The sequence below is a fragment of the Ahaetulla prasina genome, chromosome 4 (genome assembly GCF_028640845.1).
Source record: "Ahaetulla prasina isolate Xishuangbanna chromosome 4, ASM2864084v1, whole genome shotgun sequence".
Taxonomy (NCBI): domain Eukaryota; kingdom Metazoa; phylum Chordata; class Lepidosauria; order Squamata; family Colubridae; genus Ahaetulla; species Ahaetulla prasina.
The window spans coordinates 118,426,125-118,448,125 of NC_080542.1; the positions used below are offsets into that span (position 1 = coordinate 118,426,125).

Sequence of the window (22,001 nt, forward strand, 5' to 3'; positions counted from 1 at the left end):
CCATGAATTATATTTTCAAAATATTGCTGACATAAAGAATTACCCACATTTCTAAATCACACTGGGAATATAAGGATTTTGCTTATTGATGTCCATGTGCTTACACTAATTGTTTAATCTTTTAAAACCATTTACAATAAGGGCAGGTAGACAACAGATGTCTCACAAATGCTCCTGCTCCTTACATTGCAAAATGCAATGGGGTCAAAAGGTCCCATTTCAGTTGTACCCCTGAGTCGTATTTCTTTGGTCGTACTCTGTCATCAGGACAACCTGCTTATTGTTTAGTAACTTCCTATTTTTTATGCACAAGAAAGCTTATTTTTCCCATAAAAGAAAAGCAGCTCTGCTTCCAGATACGTTTTCTATATAATAAAGGTCTCACCAAAATCACAGCTCTGTCCTGAACCTCATAATAAGGAATAGACTTTTGGCAGATAGCCAGCTTGACTTACTGGAACACTCTTTATTTATCCATCCATCCATCCATCCATCCATCCATCCATCCTGCTAACAACAATTCTCAATTTTTCTGATGGGACTTTAGTCAAGCAAGAGAAGATGAACCCTCAACAAGATAAACTGAGTTCTGCCCAGTTCTAAGCCTGGAAAAATCTTTGCTTAATCCACTGTATTATAAACATCTTCTCCTTGTGACTACATTACTCTCAATTAATTTATGGCATTTGAAAACTTAATTCAGAAGTGTAACGGCCAGATATAATACTATTATTTGTCAGAATAGAATTTCTAAAAAATATATCATCTTATAGCTTTGATACACAAGCCATTAAAATGACTGAAATTATAAGCATTTTTTAATTTGAAATTCGAAAAGAACACACATTTGCTTTACAAACAAGTTACTAGACCAAATGCAGTCCAAAACAGTTAAGAACACTTACTACAAAGTAATTCCCATTAAACAAAGGAAGTAATATTTAAATAGTATGTTAAGGACTGCACTTATTAGGCTAGTGGGTTCAGCAAAAAAAAAAGATAATCATAATTCCATAATTTTGTTGTGATCAACAAAACTTTAAATGCTTCAAAATAATTGTTAAAATTGCACAAGTGCAACCACCAGAAACAGATTTCTGTACTTCTAGAAGCATTGTACTCTGCCATTGTACACTCCATACTTATGAAATAAGGAAGAACGAAGGCAGAACCTGGAAGCAGAGTGAAAAGGGGGATCAGCCTAGAACCCTCATTTAGCCACAAAAGAACTAAGTACAACTCTCCTTGAATGCCACTGACCCTGATCTAACTCTAGCCAGGTACTATTAGTTGAGATAATTCCTGTGAATAAACTTTTAGCAATAAATCAGCTTAACTGAACCTTCACCTCTTTCACTCCTAAAACCAACTTTTAAAGAGATAATTGATAAACCTTGCTTATAAACCACTATAAACTACTTCTTAAACATTTTCCTATTAGGAAGTGAGTATAAAGAACTGACAGGTTTTATCCTCAACCAAGACAATTTTTTTAACAGTTGTGGCAAGAAACATTTTTCCAGAGACAATGAGAAAGAAAAGTCAGCCCTTTATCTCTTTCTAGTTTTCCCTTTCCCAAAACAAGACAGATATGAGATCTAGCACATGAAAATCAAGGATGGGAGGAGATTGTGAAATTTCATTTGAAAAGACTGATGTTTTCATTGTTGTTTTGGGGCATGCCACTAGCCAGATCCAAAGAATAAGGCTCCCCTCTAATAAAGTATATTTCCCATTGCATAGTATCTATTCATTCATAAACCTCGTATGATTAATGAATAATTAAACAGTAATTCAATTCTCACAAGCAAGATATACAACTGCATAAAAAATTAACACTTAAAGGAGAAGTGAGATCATATAAATTAGAGACGTTTCTAGTAACTACACAGAAATCCTGTGTCCCAACTTTTTAAAAGCTGAAGTAGGTTTACAAACAGTAATTTCAATAGAAATAGTGTGAATTTGAGCACCTGAAACCTGTAAATGTCCAATAAAACTTTCTATAACTCTGCATATATCAAATGGTTGTATGGAACAAAAACATGTTCTTATCACATCTTATGTAAAAACTTATTCACATAAGTATGCTTGGTACTATAGTTATTTGTTTTTAGATTAGAGCAATCAAACAATGAACAAGCAACTACACGAACAAAATCAGCAGAGTTGTTTTTTTGTTACTAGAGATTATGAAAAATTTTGAATTCATTTGTACATTCCTTTATGTAAACAAATCATTTTCAGGTGAAAGTTCAAGGCATGAAAGGAAGGATTTTATAGAATTATTAATTTATTTATTGTCCTTTTAGTTACTCTAGCAAATAAAAGGTTAATAAATAAGATTAAAAGGTAAACAGGACACTAGTGTTTTAACAGAATAATTGTGCTATTTAAATAAAAGCTGTGGAAAATGCCAACTTTCATTTCTGGTTAATTGTTTTCCCAAACGTAAGAAAAACATTAAATCTGATACCAAGGAAGTAGCATTCTCTGATCAATATAGAATATCACTGTTTTCTTCTATCATTAGATATATTTTATATCTTTACACTGGGATAAAAATTTAAAAATTGGTTATGTAACTACAACAGTGCCATAAACAAAACAGTTTTTTTAAAAAAGGTTAAAAGGGGGGATTTAGCTCTCTAAGCTACAAGTATATCAATTTCACATATTGAGATAAATATTCAATTTTGGTATTATTTAAAAGTAAAAAAGAACCACTTACAATGTATTTCAACTTCATTAAAAAGCATGTATTAAAAATGTAGAATAATTTGAATATGGGAAAGGTCAAATCAAGGCATAACTGTTAGCACTTTTAGAAGTATGATACACCTTATTTGACTTGGGTCAATTTAATGAAAATCATTAAGAACTGAAATATACTACTAAATTTATAACACTGAAATTAAAATAAACTGGTTGTGTCTGTGTGCTTCTGTGTCTATTTATATATATATTTGTGTGTGTGTGTGCCTGTCTGTTTTCTGTGTATATATCTATATACTTCCAAAATCCCTTTGATTATAAAAAATGTAGCACTGGAACACAGTACAAATCATATAAATATTATTTTAATGCTTGTTTTGAACAGTCTGAATATTTTGCCTTCATTACCTACATTTAAAGAATAAAATAGAAAAACATTGACATTTTGATATAAATATGTAAATTAATTTATCAAATACACTGCAATATATGTAATGCATCTGATCTGAAACTGAAACACAAAGACTTTACACAACTTCACTAAACAATTCACCAATCTGGGGTGTGCTGGGAGACTGAGAGTTCTAGTCTTTCTTCAGTTATGAAGTCAGCTGGGTGACTTTAGGCCAGTCATTCCATGTTAGCCCTAAGAAGAAGGTAATGACAAACTACTTCCGAACATTTTGGCAATACTATTGTGTGGATTAGTCTAGGCAGACACTAGGATCAGAAATGACTTGAAGGTAGAGGAAAAAAGTTCTGCTGAGCTATACATTGCATTTTAAAATCTACTTTTAAATAAACGCACTGATAGAAAAATTGCCCTGCTGTATATTAATGAATCTTATAAAATCTTTTTAAAAAGCACAAACTCTCAGTCATTTCAACTTTTAAGATACTAAATATTTTCTGATATACACCTCATTTAAGTTTAAGACACCTTCCAGTAAGGTTTTAATACTCAGCATGTGATGAGAGATGAAACCAAGTGTGAACAACTTTGAGGTCCCATGAGAGGGCTGACTGTTAAAGCTGTCAGATTCAATTGCATCATTCGACATTATTCAATGCCCCAAACTTCTCTCTAATTGTTAGGGGCTTAACATATTCAAACCCATTGTTTAGGCTAATGCTAAAATGCCCACAGTTGAATTTCCATAAAGAAGAAGGAGGGATTTAATTGTATAAGAAATGACTGGGCCACCTATTCCAGGGTTGCTTCATAATCAGTTTATATCTAATCAATACTCTTCTTGAGAATTAGTTTTTGTTGTCGCTGTTAAAGAACAGAGAAACATGCTTAAAAATGAAATAAAGAACAATTTTATCTGCTTGCTTCAACTTGGAAATAAGTTCTCCCTAGAAACGTTCTTTCTTAAAAGTTACAAGTACATTCTATTTGTATGAATTTATTCAAAAGTTAATTTTACTAATTTTCTGAATGTGCATTTAAGAACAAAATTCTGATATGCACTCAATATTTAACTTATGAAAAATAGGAACTAATATTTATAAACAACAGGACAATATAAATATTTATGAAAAAGAAGAAAATATTTGCCAATTATTAGAACTTGTATTCAACATAACACCAGCAGAAACACAAGGTGCTGTACACAAATGCTGGCAGCACAGTTTCATTAGTAGTTGTGTGTCTGCTATCTACTGTACAATTTTAGTTAAGTGTCTAGCATTTAGTTAAGGACATAGCACAAGCACCTAGTTTAATGAAGAATTGGATAAGTTTGCAAAAAAAATGTGTGCAAGGGGAATCAAAGCATTATGTTTCACTTTAATTAAACAGATTTTTTTCTATGAGCAAAACTTTGTGATAGCAAAGTGACTCAATTGGATGTCAGCCAAATCTTCTGATCAACAAAATACAAATGTGGACTATAAAGATGACCAAGGTAAACTAAGAAACATAATATAATGCAACTCGTGAAGGAGCTCCTGCAACACTGCTCATTATCGAACTCCAGAAGAAACTTTTGCTCACAGGAGTCAAATTTTGAATAGCCATTGAATAGTACTGGATTCACTCACCTGGATACTGAGGTTCAAAATTAGAATGCACTGCACAATTTTATTTTCAGAAACAGCTTGTCTCTCCAGCAGAAATAAAAAGATGATAAAAGGAGCCCAGCAGTGTTAACCTTTTTCAGCACTTAAGACACATCAATGACCCCAAAAATACAGAGAATAATATAAAATATCCCAGAGATTCTATAAGAATTTTTTATGAAATTTCTCACTTAATCAGAAACATAAGGCTATTTTTTCCTCAGATTTTTTTTTAAAAAGCTACTCTTAGCATATTTGAGGGTTTACATTAGAGTAAGTTATTTGTCCAAAAAAGCATTCCTAAGAGTAATTTGTGTGGGTGTGAGGATGGGGAGGATTAAGTGACTATTCATCTGCCATTTATAAAATTAACCCCAGGTGTTAGGGTGGAGCATCTAGTTTTTTCTTCTTCTCCAGGGATTTTTCCCCTTTTCTTTCCCCATGGATTTAATTAAATACCTATGCCACTCTATCAGATATAGGACCACCTCCAACTTCCTGACCCTGGAATGCCACATTTCAAAGTGTATTACCAAGGGAAACTCTGCTAGTCATAAATCTACACCATAGAATTTTCTGAGGACACATTACAGGCTGCCAAGACAGATGTGTCTTTCCACCTTTAGAGGACCCATGGCAACCACCCAAATCAGAAGATCTAGAGGAAGGACATAATTTCAAATTGTATTGTTCATTTTTATTACTAATTTTCAAGAATAGTAGATGCAACTGAAATAAATTGACAAGCCATAATTACATTCTATTTCAGAATTTTGAAGCCCCCTAGCCATTTCAACTAAAAAGGACTACATCATTTAAAAAAAAAAGAAAAAATTGCTCAGACATATTTTTGTCTGGCCCTTGTTTTATAAGATAGATATTTTTAATGTGCATAGCCAAATATAAGAAGTATAAACTATCTGATACTATAAAATCCATGTCAAATTAAATGCATTCATATTGATTTAAAAACAAAAATATTAACACCTAACAGTTAAAAAACAAGATAGTAACAGCATGTGTAAAGAAATGAATATCTATCACTATCCTCTATAGAAGGATAAAACATAAATGTAAGGGCAAACAATTTAATTTTTAATTACATGGAAGAACTCTAAATCTCAGCACGGTTATTGCTTTATTACCCGGTCTTGAACATGTCGTAATTTTACCAGGCAATTTTTAAAACAGAACCTTTTAAAATTTTCTTTAAAAATATGAAAATATATGAAATATGAATATAATTTCACATTACTTAAAGATTTACCAGATTTTTATCCTATAAAAGGTTTTGTGCTAGCTTGCTTAAGGTATTCTTACATTTCTTACCTTAGCATCCTTTGAGAGAATACGGTCACATATATGTATAATGTGTTTTGAAGTGTATGTGTGTATCTGCACACGGATTTATGAACATATATATAAATTTACCACCAGTAATTGTCTTAGGAAGCTAAACTGAAGTAGTGCTTCTCTCAGTTCATCAGAGAGGTCAATGTGCCTCAGTTGCCTGGAGACTGATGGTTGCTACAGCAGCATCAGATAAGCCCGACTAAATAAGCTTCAGCTTGAAAGCAGAAACCATTTACTGGCGGACTGAAGCCCTGATGCAGCTGTCTCAGCATGCAGTGGTGTGCAAAAGATTACACAACTCTTTAGCAGACTTACTGAATTATATTTATAAGGAGGCATATGTTACTGAAATCAGATTATTGAGCAGCAAACCTTTTAACTGAACCAAGGATCATTATCACAAGTAACTATGAGTCTTTTTTTCTTATAGTGGAGTCACAAGTTTGTTTGAAATTTCCATTTTTGTTGTTAATTCTACTATTTACCACAGAATCTACAGTCAAAATGATGAATTCAAAAAGAGATTTTGCTTAATTTTATCTAGTAACAGATATTCAAATGAGATATTATGAAATTATGTTTTAAATAAAGATGATCATAGAAGCATTTTACTATCTGCTGGGTAAGTTTAAACAGAAATATAAAGGTAAGTTACTGTTGATATCAGTAAATATGTGGTCCTTTAGGAATCCTTGTGTTAACAGAAAGAGGAAAATTTGATTACTATTTTAATACTACCTGCCAGCAGGGGTCACTCTGGAATGTTGCAAATACAATACCACTTTTCAAAAAACAAATTCAAGATAAAGTTCAGGTCTTGATATAACAATTCTCCCACAATTCTCTATGCATACTTTGTGCATAGAACTGCTGTAGTAGATAGTTAACATTCCAATTATAAGTTACATACAGTAGTACTGTTTGTCTATTCCTATTTTCAGGAAAAATAATAAGAATATGTTTGCATTATGTCTCATTATAGTTAAAATTTGAAAAACAGAATTGTTTTCAAAATATTGTAAATATCCACTATGGTTAATCTGTGAATATTTTCCTCCAAAGAGAAGCTTTCGTGTTGCACAACTTTAATCATCTACTGAGAAGCAAATCCCTATGAATCCAGTGCCTTTACAGCTAGGTAAATAGTTAGACATTCTAGCCTTTCTGATAAATTTGGATTTACTAGCTTCTTGCTGCATTTCCAGAATAATAAACCTCTGTGATAATCCATGATTGCTAATTACAATTTCTTCTCCGGTAATGTAATAATGTAATTCCTGGAATGTAGATATAGGAATTCCATATACTTTATTTGGGACTATGCCTGGATCCAAAATTATGGATGAGATGGTCATTTTCTAACCCACTTTTAAATAAATGGTCTCACATAATTCACACTGAAGCCCGTTTTTTAATTTTTTTAAAAAAAATCTGGATTTATTCTGATTGAAAAAAGGGCTCTGATAAAAAAAACAATTAGTATTAATTGGAGAAGCCATGGTGGTGCAATGGTTACAATGCAGTATTTCAGGCTAATTCAGCTTGCTGTTGGGAATTCAATCCTCATCAGCTCAGGCTTAACTCAGCCTTCCATCCTTTTGAGGCAGGTAAAATGAGGACTCAGATTGTTGGGAGCAATATGCTGACTCTGTAAACTGCTTAGAGATGTCTGTAAAGCACTGTGAATTAGTATGTAAGTCTACATGCTATTGCTATTTTTTAAAAAAGCAGGAAGGCAGGAATTAACATAATTTGAATTCCACAGAAACAAACTCAAAAAAGGGAAAAAAGAAATTGCCATATAAATAGGTAAAAAAAGGGAAAACGGGATAGCACTGATACAAAACTATGGAGATAAACAAAACTGTATGTCTCAAATGGGTGATAGTTCCACATAATGTAAACAGACTTGAACATATTTTACAAGTATTTACTTAAAAATAAATTACTTAAAAATATTACAGATAATTATGACTCTACACTCACATCTTTCAGCAGCAAGTTTCTTCCATTTGCTGGTCCTCATATAGTCAAACAACCCAGCAGAGTAGAAAACTATTACCATACTCAAGAAAATACTAAGGTTTCCAGAAATATCAAAAAAGGCTTTTAGAAAATATCCCAAAATAGTCCAGTGAAATTTAACAATGTTCAGTAACCATGGAGTGTTGATTTATTATTGGGGAAGGGAAAATGAAACAGCATGTCTTGGAAAAGAACAAGTCTGGAATCAAACAATTGCAAATTGCAACTTAAATTAAACAATTTAACGCAAACAACTTGTATGTGTAATGCTTATTTGAACTTTTCCTCTTCACCTTAGGAAGAATCGAACTCTAGGAATTAAAAGAATGTGTGGAAGACATAGCTTAAATATGGAAAATATAAAAATAAATCACAGTATATAAACAGCACAATAAAGTTTAGACCAGTGGTCACTAAGCAGTGGTCCGTGGACCACTGATGGTCCATGAGAAAATGTTGGTGGTCTGTGGCGCACCTGGGTGGAGGAACTGCTCCAGGATAAGCAATGGCCAGTCCTGTAACTAGAGCTCCAGAATATGAGACTGGCCAGGCAGCTCATGGTGAGGCTGTAAATCTCTGCTGTTGACAGAGGTTCGTGCAACTTGCAACTTTGCAGTGCAGCCCTTATCAGCCAGAACGAGGTAATGATGCAAGGGTGGGTGGTGGTACAAATGGGCCGAAGCAACAGGTGGCGGGACCCCCGGGCTATTTCTTCCCCCTGCTGTAGCTTCCTGACAACTGAACCCACCAGTGGCTGTCCCCACCCCTTGCCCTCCCTTCCCAGTCACTCCTTGCCTGGCAAGGAAGGGGAGGGGGGATGGAGAACTGCTCCATATTCCAGAGTGAAGCTTCGTCTCTTGTGGATATCATGGCCGTTTCTTCTGCCTCTTGCTGGTGCTCCTGCACCTTGGTCTCTCGGGGAGACACTTGACTTCCTCTCAGCCTCAAGACACTGGCTGGCCCATGAGATGACACAGAGAAAGAGAATGAGAGAGAGAAGGAAGGGGTGTGGTCAGCGTTGCTGCGGGAGAGCAATTCTTGGGGCTCCTCGAGGATTGCCAATATTCCTGCTGTTTAGGGGATCCCTTTTTGGGATCATAGCTGTTCTGTAGAGACAGCGAAGAAAGGAGGCACAGATCAGCGCAAACAGGGAAGTGGCAAATTCCCTGGAGCGCCGACATTAGCCTCCGACCCGACGGCATGGGAAGACAGCCATTGAGCTGTCACCAGCAGGGACGACCACGCCCAAATATTGGAGCAGGAGAGGTGACCAAACGGAGGATTCTTACCGGAAAAGTGATTTGCCACCATATAGATAAGAAGAAAAATTACTAAGGCTTGAAATAAGTTTTTAATTTGAATCAGCAGTTAAATTGGCATGCGGAAGTACAAATAGAAGGGAAAAAAATGGAACTTGGAAATTAAAGCCCCAGAAAAACTTTCCATCTGAACTTTAATTTGACTGTGGAAGAGACTAAATATTAAAAGAAATAAAAAACTGAAAGAAAACATTGTTTGCTAACAAAAAATTAAGTCAGAAAATGATCAATTTGGTGGACTAAAAATGAATACTTTGTAGCTGAAGCATTTGTGAATGGGAAAGAACCATCTGCTGGAGGAAAGAAAGTATCAGAGCATTTAGACCAATGTGGAAAAAAAGCATTGTCTGGACATCTGCTGTGAACTTGCAAAAGAAGGAGGGGAAGCAGAACTGATAAATACTTATTGGAATATTTTAAAGACATACTGGGTGGACTCTTCCAGAAATAAAGAAGAAAAGAAATATATGGACTTGAATTTTGGTTATAAATAGATTTTAAAAGTATTTCTCCTTGTATTGGAAATTTGGAAAATTGGAAGGAATTGTGGGAAATGTTTTTGATGATCCAAGAGTCTGTGAGACATATGGCTGGAAAAGAAATCAGTGAGGAGAATACAGGGATTGATAGTGGAAAAGTAAAAATGGAGAGAAGGAAAGTAAGTTTAAAAAAGGGAGGGGAGAAAATGAAAAAGAAAAGATTGAGAAGGACAATTAAAAAAATGAAAAAGATAGTGAGAAAAATAGATGATTACACTGGGTTTAGCAGTGAAAGATGAAAAAGAAGAGGAAGAAATAGAGAAAAATTGAGGGGGAACATTAAAAGAGTGACAATTAGAGAAAAGTGGGAAAGAAAGAAAAAGAAGGGGAGAAAGAAGAAAATGAAAGAAGGGAAGAAAGGGAGGAAAATACTATGAGAAGGGGTCTGGGAGAGACTGAAAGAAAATGGTTAGAGGTAGGAGAAAAATGGACAAAAGAAAAGAAATTAAAGTAGTGATAGATTTGCTTCCTTGTCTTTCTCTCTCTCTCTCTCTCTCTCTCTGTGTGTGTGTGTGTGTGTTATTGCATGGAATGAGGGAAAACTAAAGTAGTTGATCAAAAATCCAGCAGAGGAAATTTGGAATGGTAAATAAATGAAAATAATTGGTAAATAATGGTAAATGGTAAATAATTGAAAATAAATAATAAATAATGGTAAATAAATGAAAATAATTGAATTTTAAGATGTAAAATGGGATAAAATTGAAATGTTAGTAAATGATGTATATTGTTGGAAGAAAATAAGTATTGAATTTTGAATAGAAATGTTAAGATGATAAGAGGTGGAAAATTATATTAACTTATTATATGATATAAATGGAATAAGATGAAGATAATATTAAGGTTTAAAATATAGGAGAGGAGGTTGGAAAAATATGTGCAATAAATAAGAGAATTGGGGATGTCTGGATATTAGAGAAATTGAAAATAGATACAGCAAGAGATAGAGATAAGGAGAAAGGTGGAAGAGAAAAAGAGGGAAAGAGAAAGAAGAAAGGGAAGAGGAGGGGAAGTAAGGTGAGGGAGATAAGTGCAGGAGAGAAGGTTAGATAGGGAAGAAGTAGGGTGGAGGAGGAGAAGGGAAAGAGAAGTAGGGAAGGAATAGGAGAGGAGGGGAGAAGAAAGTAGGAATGAAGAAAGGAGGGAAGGAAAGGTGAATAAGAAAAGGTTGCTGTGAAAAGGAAATGGAGAAACGACAACCCCGAAAATACTCAAAGAATAAAAATTGCAAAAGTAAAAAAAAAAAAAAGGAATGAAAGCGAATGAATATGAATAAAAATGGAGAAATTAGAAAACGAAGGGCGAAAAAAGATGTAATTTAATAAAATAAGCAAAAAAATATTAGGAAAAGAATAAATAGGGGGAAAATATTTTGGCAAAAATTGTAATTAAGAAAAATATATTTGAATAGTTTGAATTGTATAAGATAAGGTCACTACTTTGTTTATGAATTGTGTTTGTGTGGAGGGGGGAATAAAAAATCAATAAAAACTTGTACAAAAAAAGAGAGTGAGAGAAAGAGAATGAGAGAGAATAAGAGAATGAAAGATAGAGAGAGAAAGAAAGGGGGAGAGAGATGAGAGAGGCAAAGGGGAAAGAGAAATGAGAGAGAGAAAGAGAGGGGGAGAAAGAAAGAGAAAGGGGGGAGAAAGAGAGGGGAGAGAAAGAGAGAAAATGAGAGCGAGAGAGAAAAACAGAGAGAGAATGAGAGAGTGAGAAAGAATGAGAGAGAATCAGAATGAAAGAGAATGAGAGAATCAGAATGAGAAAGAGAGAGAAAGAAAGAGAGAGAGAATGAGAGAGAATTTTATTTATTTATTTATTTATTATTCAAATTTCTATACCACCCTTCTCCCAAAGGACTCAGGGCGGTTTACAGCCAAAATAAAACAATCAATATAAAAGTTAAAACCAATTTAAAAGCAAAAATTCAAAGTTGGCTAGACCATTTAAAACCAATAAAACCCCATTTAAAACCATTAAAAACCATTAGGCCAATCCTGCGCGATGAAACAGAAATGTTTTCAGCTCACGTCGAAAGGTCCGGAGATCAGGGAGTTGGCGAATACCCAATGGTAGCTCATTCCAGAGGGTTGGTGCCCCCACAAAGAAGGCCCTCCCTCTGGGGGTCACCAGCCGACACTGTCTGGCCGACGGCATCCTGAGGAGACCCTCCCTATGGGAGTGCACTGGTCGATGGGAGGCCACCGGTAGCAGCAGGCGGTCCCGTAAGTAACCCGGTCCTATGCCATGAAGCGCTTTGAAGATGGTAACCAGCACCTTGAATTGCTCCCGAAAGACCACTGGAAGCCAGTGCAGCCTGCGCAGGAGGGGTGTTATATGGGAGCAATGAGTCGCTCCCTCTATCACCCGCGTGGCTGCATTCTGAACCAGCTGAAGTCTTTGGGTGCTCTTCAAGGGGAGTCCCATGTAGAGAGCGTTGCAGTAGTCCAGACGAGAAGTGACAAGGGCATGAGTGACTGTGCATAAGGAATCCCGGTCTAAGAAGGGACACAACTGGCGAATCAGGCAAACCTGATAAAAAGCTCTTCTGGCGACGGCCGTCATATACTCTTCCAACGACAGCCGTGCATCCAGAAGGACGCCCAGATTGCGGACCCTCTCTGTGGGGGCCAATGACTCGTCCCCCACAGCCAGCGATGGCCTCAGCTGATTATACCGGGATGCTGGCATCCACAGCCACTCGGTCTTGGCAGGGTTGAGTCGGAGCCTGTTTTTCCCCATCCAGATCCGCACGGCCTCCAGACACCGAGACATCATTTCAACGGCTTCGCTGGGGTGGTTAGGGGTGGAAATGTACAGTTGCGTGTCATCAGCATACAGCTGACACCGCACCCCAAAACCACGGAGGATCTCACCCAGCGGCTTCATATAGATGTTGAACAGGAGAGGCGAGAGAACCGACCCCTGAGGCACCCCACACAAGAGGCGCCTCGCGGTCGATCTCTGCCCCCCCCGCCAACACCGTCTGCGACCGGTCAGAGAGGAAGAAGGAGAACCACCGAAGAACGGTGCCCCCACTCCTAACCCCTCCAGCCGTCACAGCAAGATACCATGGTTGATGGTATCAAAAGCCGCTGAGAGATCTAATAGGACCAGGGCAGAGGAACAACCCCTGTCCCGGGCCCTCCAGAGATCATCCACCAGCGTGACCAACGCCGTCTCTGTGCTGTACCCAGGCCGGAAACCGGACTGGAACGGGTCCAGATAGACAGTTTCATCCAGGTACTGAGGAAGCTGGTGCACTACCACACTCTCAACAACCTTCACCACAAAACGAAGGTTGGAGACCGGACAATAGTTCAATAAAACAGCTGGATCCAGGGAGGGCTTCTTGAGGAGGGGTCTCACCACAGCCTCTTTCAAGGCAGTAGGGAAGACACCCTCCCTCAGAGAAGCGTTAACAATTCCCTGAAGCCAGCCTCGTGTAACCTCCTGTGTGGCCAGTACCAACCAGAAGGGACACGGGCCCAATAAACAAGTGGTTGCATTCAGCCTCCTAAATATCCTGTCCATGTCCTCGGGAGCCACAGTGTGAAACTCCTCCCAGATGACCGTCTCAAGATCCGTCTCCGTCATCCCATCTGAAACTACCCAATCTGTGTCCAGCCCATCCCGAATCTGAGCGATTTTATCGTGCAGATATTGTCCAAAATCCTCAGCACCACCTTGCAAGGGATCTTCCCTAGCTCCGAGTAAGAAGGGAGCGGGTCACCCTAAACAAGGCTGCTGGGTGGTTATCTGCCGACGCAATAAGAGCGTAGAAATACTCACACTTCACCACTCTTATCGCCACAAGATAGGTCTGCATATGAGACCTTACTAGTGTTCAGTCAGGTTCAGAACGGCTGGCCCTCCAACCACTCTCTAGGCGTCTTTTCCGGCACTTCATCTCTCTCAGCTCCTCAGAATACCAAGGAGCCGGTCAAGATTGGCGCTGGGTCAGAGGCCGCAAAGGCACGACGCAGTCCAAGGCCCGCCGCCGCCCTTTCGCAGGCGGCGACGAGTTCTTCAGCCGAGTCGTGGGCTAGGTCCTCAGGAAATGGCCCAAGCTCCATCAAAAATCTCTCCGGGTCCATCAGGCGCCTGGGACGGAACCAACGCATTGGTTCCGTCTCCCTGCGGTGAGGGTTGAGAATATGAGAGAGAGAGAGAGAATCAGAGAATGAAGGAGAGAATCAGAAAATGAGAGAATCAGAATGAGAGACAGAATCAGAGAGAGAGAATGAGAATCAGAATGAGACAGAGAGAGAGAGAGAGACAGAAGGAAAGAGACAGAAGGAAAGAGACAGAATGAGAGAGAGATATGAAAGAGAAAGAGACAGAATGAAAGAGAATCAGAGAAAGAATGAGAGAGAATCAGAATGAGAGAGAGAGAGAGAGAGTGAGAGAGAGAGTGAAAAAGAGAGAAAGAGACAGAATGAAGAAGAGAGAGAATGAGAGGAAGAAAGAGACAGAGGGAATCTGAGAGAGAATGAGTGGGGGAGGGAGGGAGGGAGGGAGAGAAAAAGAAAGAGAGAGAGAGAGAGAGAGAGAGAGTGAGAGAGAGAGAGAGAGTACCCTATCCCATCACTGGGAGTCCAGGTGCTTCAGCAAGTGGCGCGCTGGATTCATATTAGTGGTCCGCTGGATTTAAAATTACGAACTTGGTTGTCCCTGAGGTCCAAAAGGTTGGGGACCCCTTTTAGATAACAACATTGGTCGCTTTCTCTTTTTCAAAAAGGAAAGGAAAGCTATCTAATATGCAAAAAAGGAAATATATTTTAAGAATAAAAAAGTGGCACTGAAGATAAAAGAAGAGAAGGCAAAGCCACACAGTATTAACTTATATAAAATGGGATATAACACTTTCATTTTAGGAATAAATGTGTGGAAAAGGAGCTAGAACAGGAAAATAAACTAAATATTTAAGATATTAATTAAACTACAGCAATAAACATACTAATATGTTAACATTCATTACTTACAGTGCAATTATGTTTGCTTTTCTATGGACTTTATTTTCAGGTAAATGTACAACAGATTACACCATTAGCATTACACAAACAACTTGTCAAAAATCTAACATCCACTTTTTCAGAAGCATTAAAGGAACAAATAATGAGCAATTATTATGCAACATGTGCCACCTATTAGTCTGTTTCTTTGGAATAATGAGGTTAAAAAGATACTAATGCCTTTTTAAAAATGTATTTATCCAATTTAGCACATAAGTAATAAAATACAAGCTATTGATATATGACATCATATAACTAAATTCCAGATATTCAAAACAATTATTGTAAATGTTTGTGTGCGTATAGAGAATACTAGAGTGAATTCAAACGTAGAAACATACAATTGAAAGCACTATTATATAATCACATATGCAGGTAGTCCTCAACTTATGACAACTGAGCCCCATTTTACGACTTTTCTTGCCACAGTTGTTAAAACTGCAGTTGTGTTAAATTAGTAACCCAATTATATGAATTTGGGTTCCCCATTGACTTTTCTGAGGAACTCAATTCCTCTTGTAAAAGAAGAATCACATGACCTAGGACACTACAACCATCATAAATATGAGGCAGTTGCCAAGCATCTGAATTCTGATCACATGACCATGGGGATTTTGCAAGGGCCATAAGTGTAAAAAACAGTGATAAATCATTTTTTTCGCTGCTGTTGTAATTTTGAACTGTCACTAAATGAACTGTTGTAAATTGAGGATTACCTATATAATTGAAAAATTAGGTAAAATACTTTCTCATTACTTTCTGTTTCTTAGAAAGAAAACTATATGCCTGAAGAAATTATATTTTTACTTAAAAAAATATAAAAACTTAAAAATTTTATTTTAATGATGAAACTACTTACCATGGGCATTAATTGAAAGCTTCAGTAAATATTTCAATGTATCTCACCTGTAAAGCTGGAATTTATGAAAATTTCTTAAAGGATTAACAGACTTTAATCCTATGCAGATTTACCAGAGACTCTACTGTAATCAGTGGGACTTATTTTAAACCATTAAGTATAGCATTTCACTTAAAGTTCAAAAGTCTCTTTCAATTCTTGTAACCTAGTAGGATATTTTATGTTTAAAACAAATAATTTTGGCTTTTGAGAATTCCTCATTTATAAAAATGTCTCCTGGAGTAGTTATGATGACAAAAGATCAGAAGCTTTTTTACCTAATTTAGTGGTTAAAAGGTTAATGTAGTAAGAAACTTTCCTGAAGTAAAACTAAGATGCAATTTAGCTTTATTAGGTCTATAGGTAAATAACTAAAGAAGCTATTATAATTAAGCATGAGTTGTCTTCATTATTTTTGGAAAGAGACCATGAATAATTTATGCAAGTAAAAATATTCATGTAGTAAAATAGTTTAAATAAAGAAATAGTTTGTTTGCTACTACCTCAGGTATTTATATAGCTGTATTTATATATTTATAAACATTTGTTAGTTTGCATTTATCTACTACTGTTATGATTAATATACTAGTTTTCATATCACATTATAGCATTTCTGCTACGATTGTAATATATTATTCAGCGATTACATTAAAAAAAATCATAGCAACTTCACAGTCTTTCAAATCTGCTTACAAATCTAAAGATACATTCATCAAATTATTATGCATATTAGATATGCCAAAGTAAAACTCTAAGTAATTAATAGTAATTACTAACTACAATTCACTGAAGATTTTCAAATATATTCATTAGCTGGGTTTACCAATAGTGTAAACACTGTTTAACCATACAGTCTGTTAAATACAGACTCACAATTGACTGGGCTAACATACCATGTTAAGTCACAACCAAGCAAAACAAAATTAGCTTAATATAATGAATGAATCCTGTCATTGACCATAACTGCTAAGAAGATAAAGCTAGCAGAAGAACAAATAGAATACCAATACAGAAAGTCCATTTTAAAAAAATATCTAACTTTATAGTGTGCAGATTCTGAACATTAACCCCATTTGTGAAACTAATCAAAAGTGAAAAAATTAGAAGTTAGTTGGTTTTCTACATAACACACTAAAAGAAACGAAAGAAACATGTACACTTTATTCTTCCTTTAGATACATTTGTCTGAAAAAGCATATGCAAAATGCCAGTATGTCCCATTTATCACACCAATATTGACCATCAAATACTTTTAACAACCTACTTGAGTTGCAGCAACAGCTGTAGTTACAGAAGGTGTAGAAGACAAAGTTCCCACTTGCTGCACATGACTAGATGACTGTTGAGGTAAATGTGAACTGGAAACAGGAGTGCTAGATCCTGAGCCAGAGACTGCATTTGGATAAGATACTGCTACTTCATTACTGCTATAAATGCCTGTTAAAAGAAAGAGGAAAAACACATATGAATTAAATTATTACAGAAATTGAAGCTAAAAAACACCATGCCCCTAAGCAATTTATTTAAAAACAATAAAATAATTATAATAAGCTTTATGGTGGGGGGGAGATTGATGATTATTCTAAACTAAAGCTTCAGAAAAACTGTAAAACTTTGATGATAATTTAATTCTTTGGAATTAAATGAATCTGAAGTGATGGAGCAAGAAGGTTCAAATGCAACAATAGAAACTGAAATAAAAAGGGAACATAAAATATAACTACAAATTTAGTACATTTCTGATCCTGAAGTACACAGTTTATTGATTCAAACTAATCACAACAGTAGACCGTAAAAGAATGGTATATGGAAATCAATTTTTTATACCAGTGGGTAAAACAGGGAACTATACAAAATGCAAATGATGCAAGGAAACTAACCAAAAGCTCATTGTTCAAATAAACCATAAATACAAGAGATTCAAGATTGCATGCCTTTTACATTGTTATACCCTTTTTTTCTTACAAACTGTTTCTTCTGAACATTTATACAGTTTACAAACATATAGTTGTTCCATTATTTCATTATGATTAAATCAGCAACCATATATTTACTATTTCACTTCTATTAATGTATTCAGTCAATAATTCTGAACAAGTAAAAATGTGCAATGATTACATCTATTTCTTTTCTTTGGGCGACTCTATCCAATAGAGTCTCCCATATCTAATTTTTCATCAACATCTACTAATTATGATAGTAGTGATCCATAAATAATATTATTAAATAATACTGAAAGATCTTGTGCCCCATCGGCCCCAAAACTGCTAACGAATTCTCTATCTTACAGGAATATGCATAGATAATGCTACACATAGATCAGAAGTGAAGGAATTCTCAAATTGTGTACACATGGAATACTATTTTGCTGCCAAAAAAAAAAGTATAGCAGGTGTTGTGAAATTTTCACAAAAATCAATTTGCATGAGAAGATATGACGAAAGTGTGGGATGTGGATGACACATCAAACTTACCAACAAAATGTCTGATGGAATAGATTAGTATCAGGGTCAAAACTTACAATGGCCTGTTTGTTGGACACATCAAGGAAAGCTCAGTTGACCTAGGCAACTATCCATCGGGAGAGGAAGTATAACCAGAGAGAGTTACATAGGGTTAATTTTGTTGGCTATCTTATGGGAACCTCTCTGTCTGATCAGTTGATCCATAATGCATACCTAATTCTCCAGAGAAAGAGCAATCAAAATAGCCTCTCTATATCAAAACTCATTGCAAAGGTTTGTAACAATGGACACATATCCTAAACAGTGATTAGGTGCAAAGCTAAGTTTTCTTTACTGTTATTTAAATGGCCAAATTTAAATGGAGAAAGCAAAAATGCCCTAAAGATTTCCTAACAATGGAATGGAATTTCTTTGCAATGATGCTTTTTGACCCAATTGTGCGGTGCCTTAGTTTTCATCTGAATTAGGCTGATGATTGGATTAGTTAAGAATGTCATGGTTATAGAACTAACAGGAGACAAAACTTTGGTAACAATCCTTGATGGGGAAGAATTATGCCTAACTTTGGTTGCCGATTATAATACAGCTACTTGTCCAAATACAAGCAATAAAGTTGATATTTGATATTTTACCTAATATATGTTTGAATAAACGAATGTGCAAACTTTGCTAGGTGTTCACAAAACTGGATCAAAGTCAGATTGTGCTAATTGTTGCTTAGATAAGCCAACAATTAGTTTTTGGAGGCAATGTTGGCGCCTTTTCTGAAAAGTGAGAGGCCTGCTAGAATGTGATATAACAGTTTTACTCAGATTTCATCTGAGAACCCCTGTACTAAGAATATTACAAAAAAGACCTATAAATCTAACTAATTCATGATCAAAACATAAACATAACTGAAATAACAATGTCTAAAATTAATAATGTCCAGTCCAACAATAAGTTTTAAAAAACTACTATAGGTTTGCTAATCCAGCAGCATAGAATGCAGAAATTTATATCTAAAGTAGAAAAGTAACTTCTCTTTAACTTGCCCAGCCAGCCATGAAATCTTTTTCAAGATCTTCAACAAATGATTCAATACAATGGATTGATTTCAAATAATCAAGAGAACAGACAGATCTTCAATCAGAAATGCTGAAGGGACATTTTTTGGATGTAATTAATACTTAGATATTCTAAGAACTTATCTTCAAATACTACAAAAAAGCTTGAATTAAGAAAATAAAAATTCATAGTAAAACTGCATTTCAGAAAAAGAATACATATATGGAATATAAATGTAATTACTAAAAACACCATCTTTTGCTGCTATTTGACAATAGTTTTTTATAGCGGTACCTATAATGATGGCCAGTTGGAAATTTTATATACTTTACCTCTTTTTGTAACTGTTGATATATATAACTGTTGATTTTTTAAAAATTGTTTATATCCTCCTTTTCTTTGAGAACAAGTAAGCTACTATATATTTTTCCTTACAAAAATGTTCTAAAGTAAATTGGGCTGAGAGAGTGACTGGTCCAACCATCACACAGTGAGTTTCCATGGAGGTGAGTTTAAATATCAGTCATCCCTACTTGGTTCAACATCCTATACACATTGGTTACTAAACAATCAACCATATTTTTCGAACTATAAGATGCTCCAGACTATAAGACGCACCTAACTTTTTTGGTGAGGAAAACAAAAAAATGAAATCTGCCTCTGCCTTCCAGCAATTTTGCCTGATTGCAGGAAACAGCAAACAGCCTGCTTTACTTTCATTTTCATTTTTAGCATAACTTGATTAGCACAAGAAAAAAAAATCTGATCCCAGCAGTTTACACGCAATGGTAATCCCTGCAGCCTGAAACAGCTAAGAGTCAGGAGACAGATGCAATGGACAATCAACTTGTGCTAATTAGGCTGTGCTGAAGCTGAAATGGGCTGTCTTCTTGCTGTTTGCTACCAGGAGGTAAATTGCTGGGAGGCAGAGGCCAAAGGGTGGGGGGGCAGTAGTACATTCGGTGTATAAGACACACCCAAATGTTCACTCCCTTTTAGGAGTGGAAAGGTGCAAATTATACTCCGAAAAATACAGTAGTTTACAAATATTAATTAGCTTTTTAAAACATGCTATTGTCACGAATCATACCACATTTAGCTGGGTTATTAAAAGTTTTCTGCATCTTTATACAGAGATTGAAAAATGTTTTTTCATGTGTCTTAAATAATGACCTGTCTATATAGGCTTCAATATCATCAGCAACAATCTGTAGCTCTTGAGAAAGTGGACATGATCCTGGGCAGTATGAACACAACCACTTATCTTTTAGAACCATGTTATTTGAAAGACTGTCTTTGCCCGATTACATGTACTTGATCCACTAGAGAAGGGAAATATGTATATTTTATGGGTCCCTTGCCTTAAAGAGGTTCATCTGATAAGAAAAAAGACATTCTCCATGGTGGCTTGGTCCCTGTGGAACATCATCCCTGTGGAAATAAGACTGGCCCCCCAACTTGACACTCTTTCAAAAGGCACTGAAGACAAGGTTTTGCCAGTAGTCTGGAGACTCCAGGGTGGTAAAAAGTCCACCAAGTGGTTGGTTTGATTTTTATCACCAGAGCGGTGGGGGTTTTGTTTTGGGATTTTATTTCTGCTGGGCTGCCTAGAATCACTGTGAGTTAAGCAGCCTTATAAATTTTCTAAATAAATAAAATAAAATAAAATAAAATAAAATAAAATAAAATAAATAAAATAAAATAAAATAAAATAATAACGATCACTATAAATTCTTTCTCCTTTTCCCAGTTATTTTAATTATTATAGCTCTAATTACTTAAATGCAGCCGCTATGCTTAATGAAAACACTGCCTTACTATAAACTGATCATTAACAAAAGTAGTTCAAACATTAAATCTTGCCAATTTTACAACATTTGTATAACCACAAGCTCATATATGGGGCTTAACATTAGATAAACAATCAAGTAGAAAACAATACCCTAATCAGGGAACTACCAAGAAGAAAACAATACTCCCACCAAGAATGGCAGAGTAAGCTACTTTATATAAATAGGGAGGAAACCTTACTCTTACTAGCACTGATGATGCTACCTAATTGGGTAATGAAACAACTACAAGCAAATAACAAAGCTCAGAGAAAACTAAGGACTCCGCAGTTTAACCCTGAGTTTCTTGTATTAGAATGCAGAGTCTGGGGAGAAGCAAATGTGAAATAAATTTGGCAGGCATATTGAAAAAGAAGTGCCTAACACTAAAATTTGAAATGCAGTCTATGTCTATGTTTTGCAAATTATTAGAAAATATAAAATATTCAAGTGAAAAACACATGATGTTACTGCTTCATACATGTATTTTTCTTTTGTTTACATAAATATTTCTTCTACAAAACTTCCTCAAATTGCTGGAGATCTTGCACTTTTTGCTCTTACATATATTTTTTCAAATGCTCTTATCAATACTTATCCATAGCAGATACTCTACAATATCGTAAATCATCTAAATTTAAACTTATTTTTTCTATATGACCCACTTTTTTTCTTTCTTGGAAACTTTAAACAGATTTTTAATAGTTAATTTACTGATTGCTACCTTGC

The 22,001-nt window shown here is 35.7% G+C and overlaps 1 protein-coding gene across 1 annotated transcript in view; it reads right to left on the reverse strand.

Moving 5' to 3' along the window:
* MLLT10 (MLLT10 histone lysine methyltransferase DOT1L cofactor) overlaps positions 1 to 22,001 on the reverse strand; it is a 174,427-nt gene that overhangs the window by 19,340 nt on the left and 133,086 nt on the right. Inside the window, 1 exon segment of the mRNA XM_058181854.1 lies at positions 17,196 to 17,368. Coding sequence (XP_058037837.1) covers positions 17,196 to 17,368 — 173 coding nt within the window.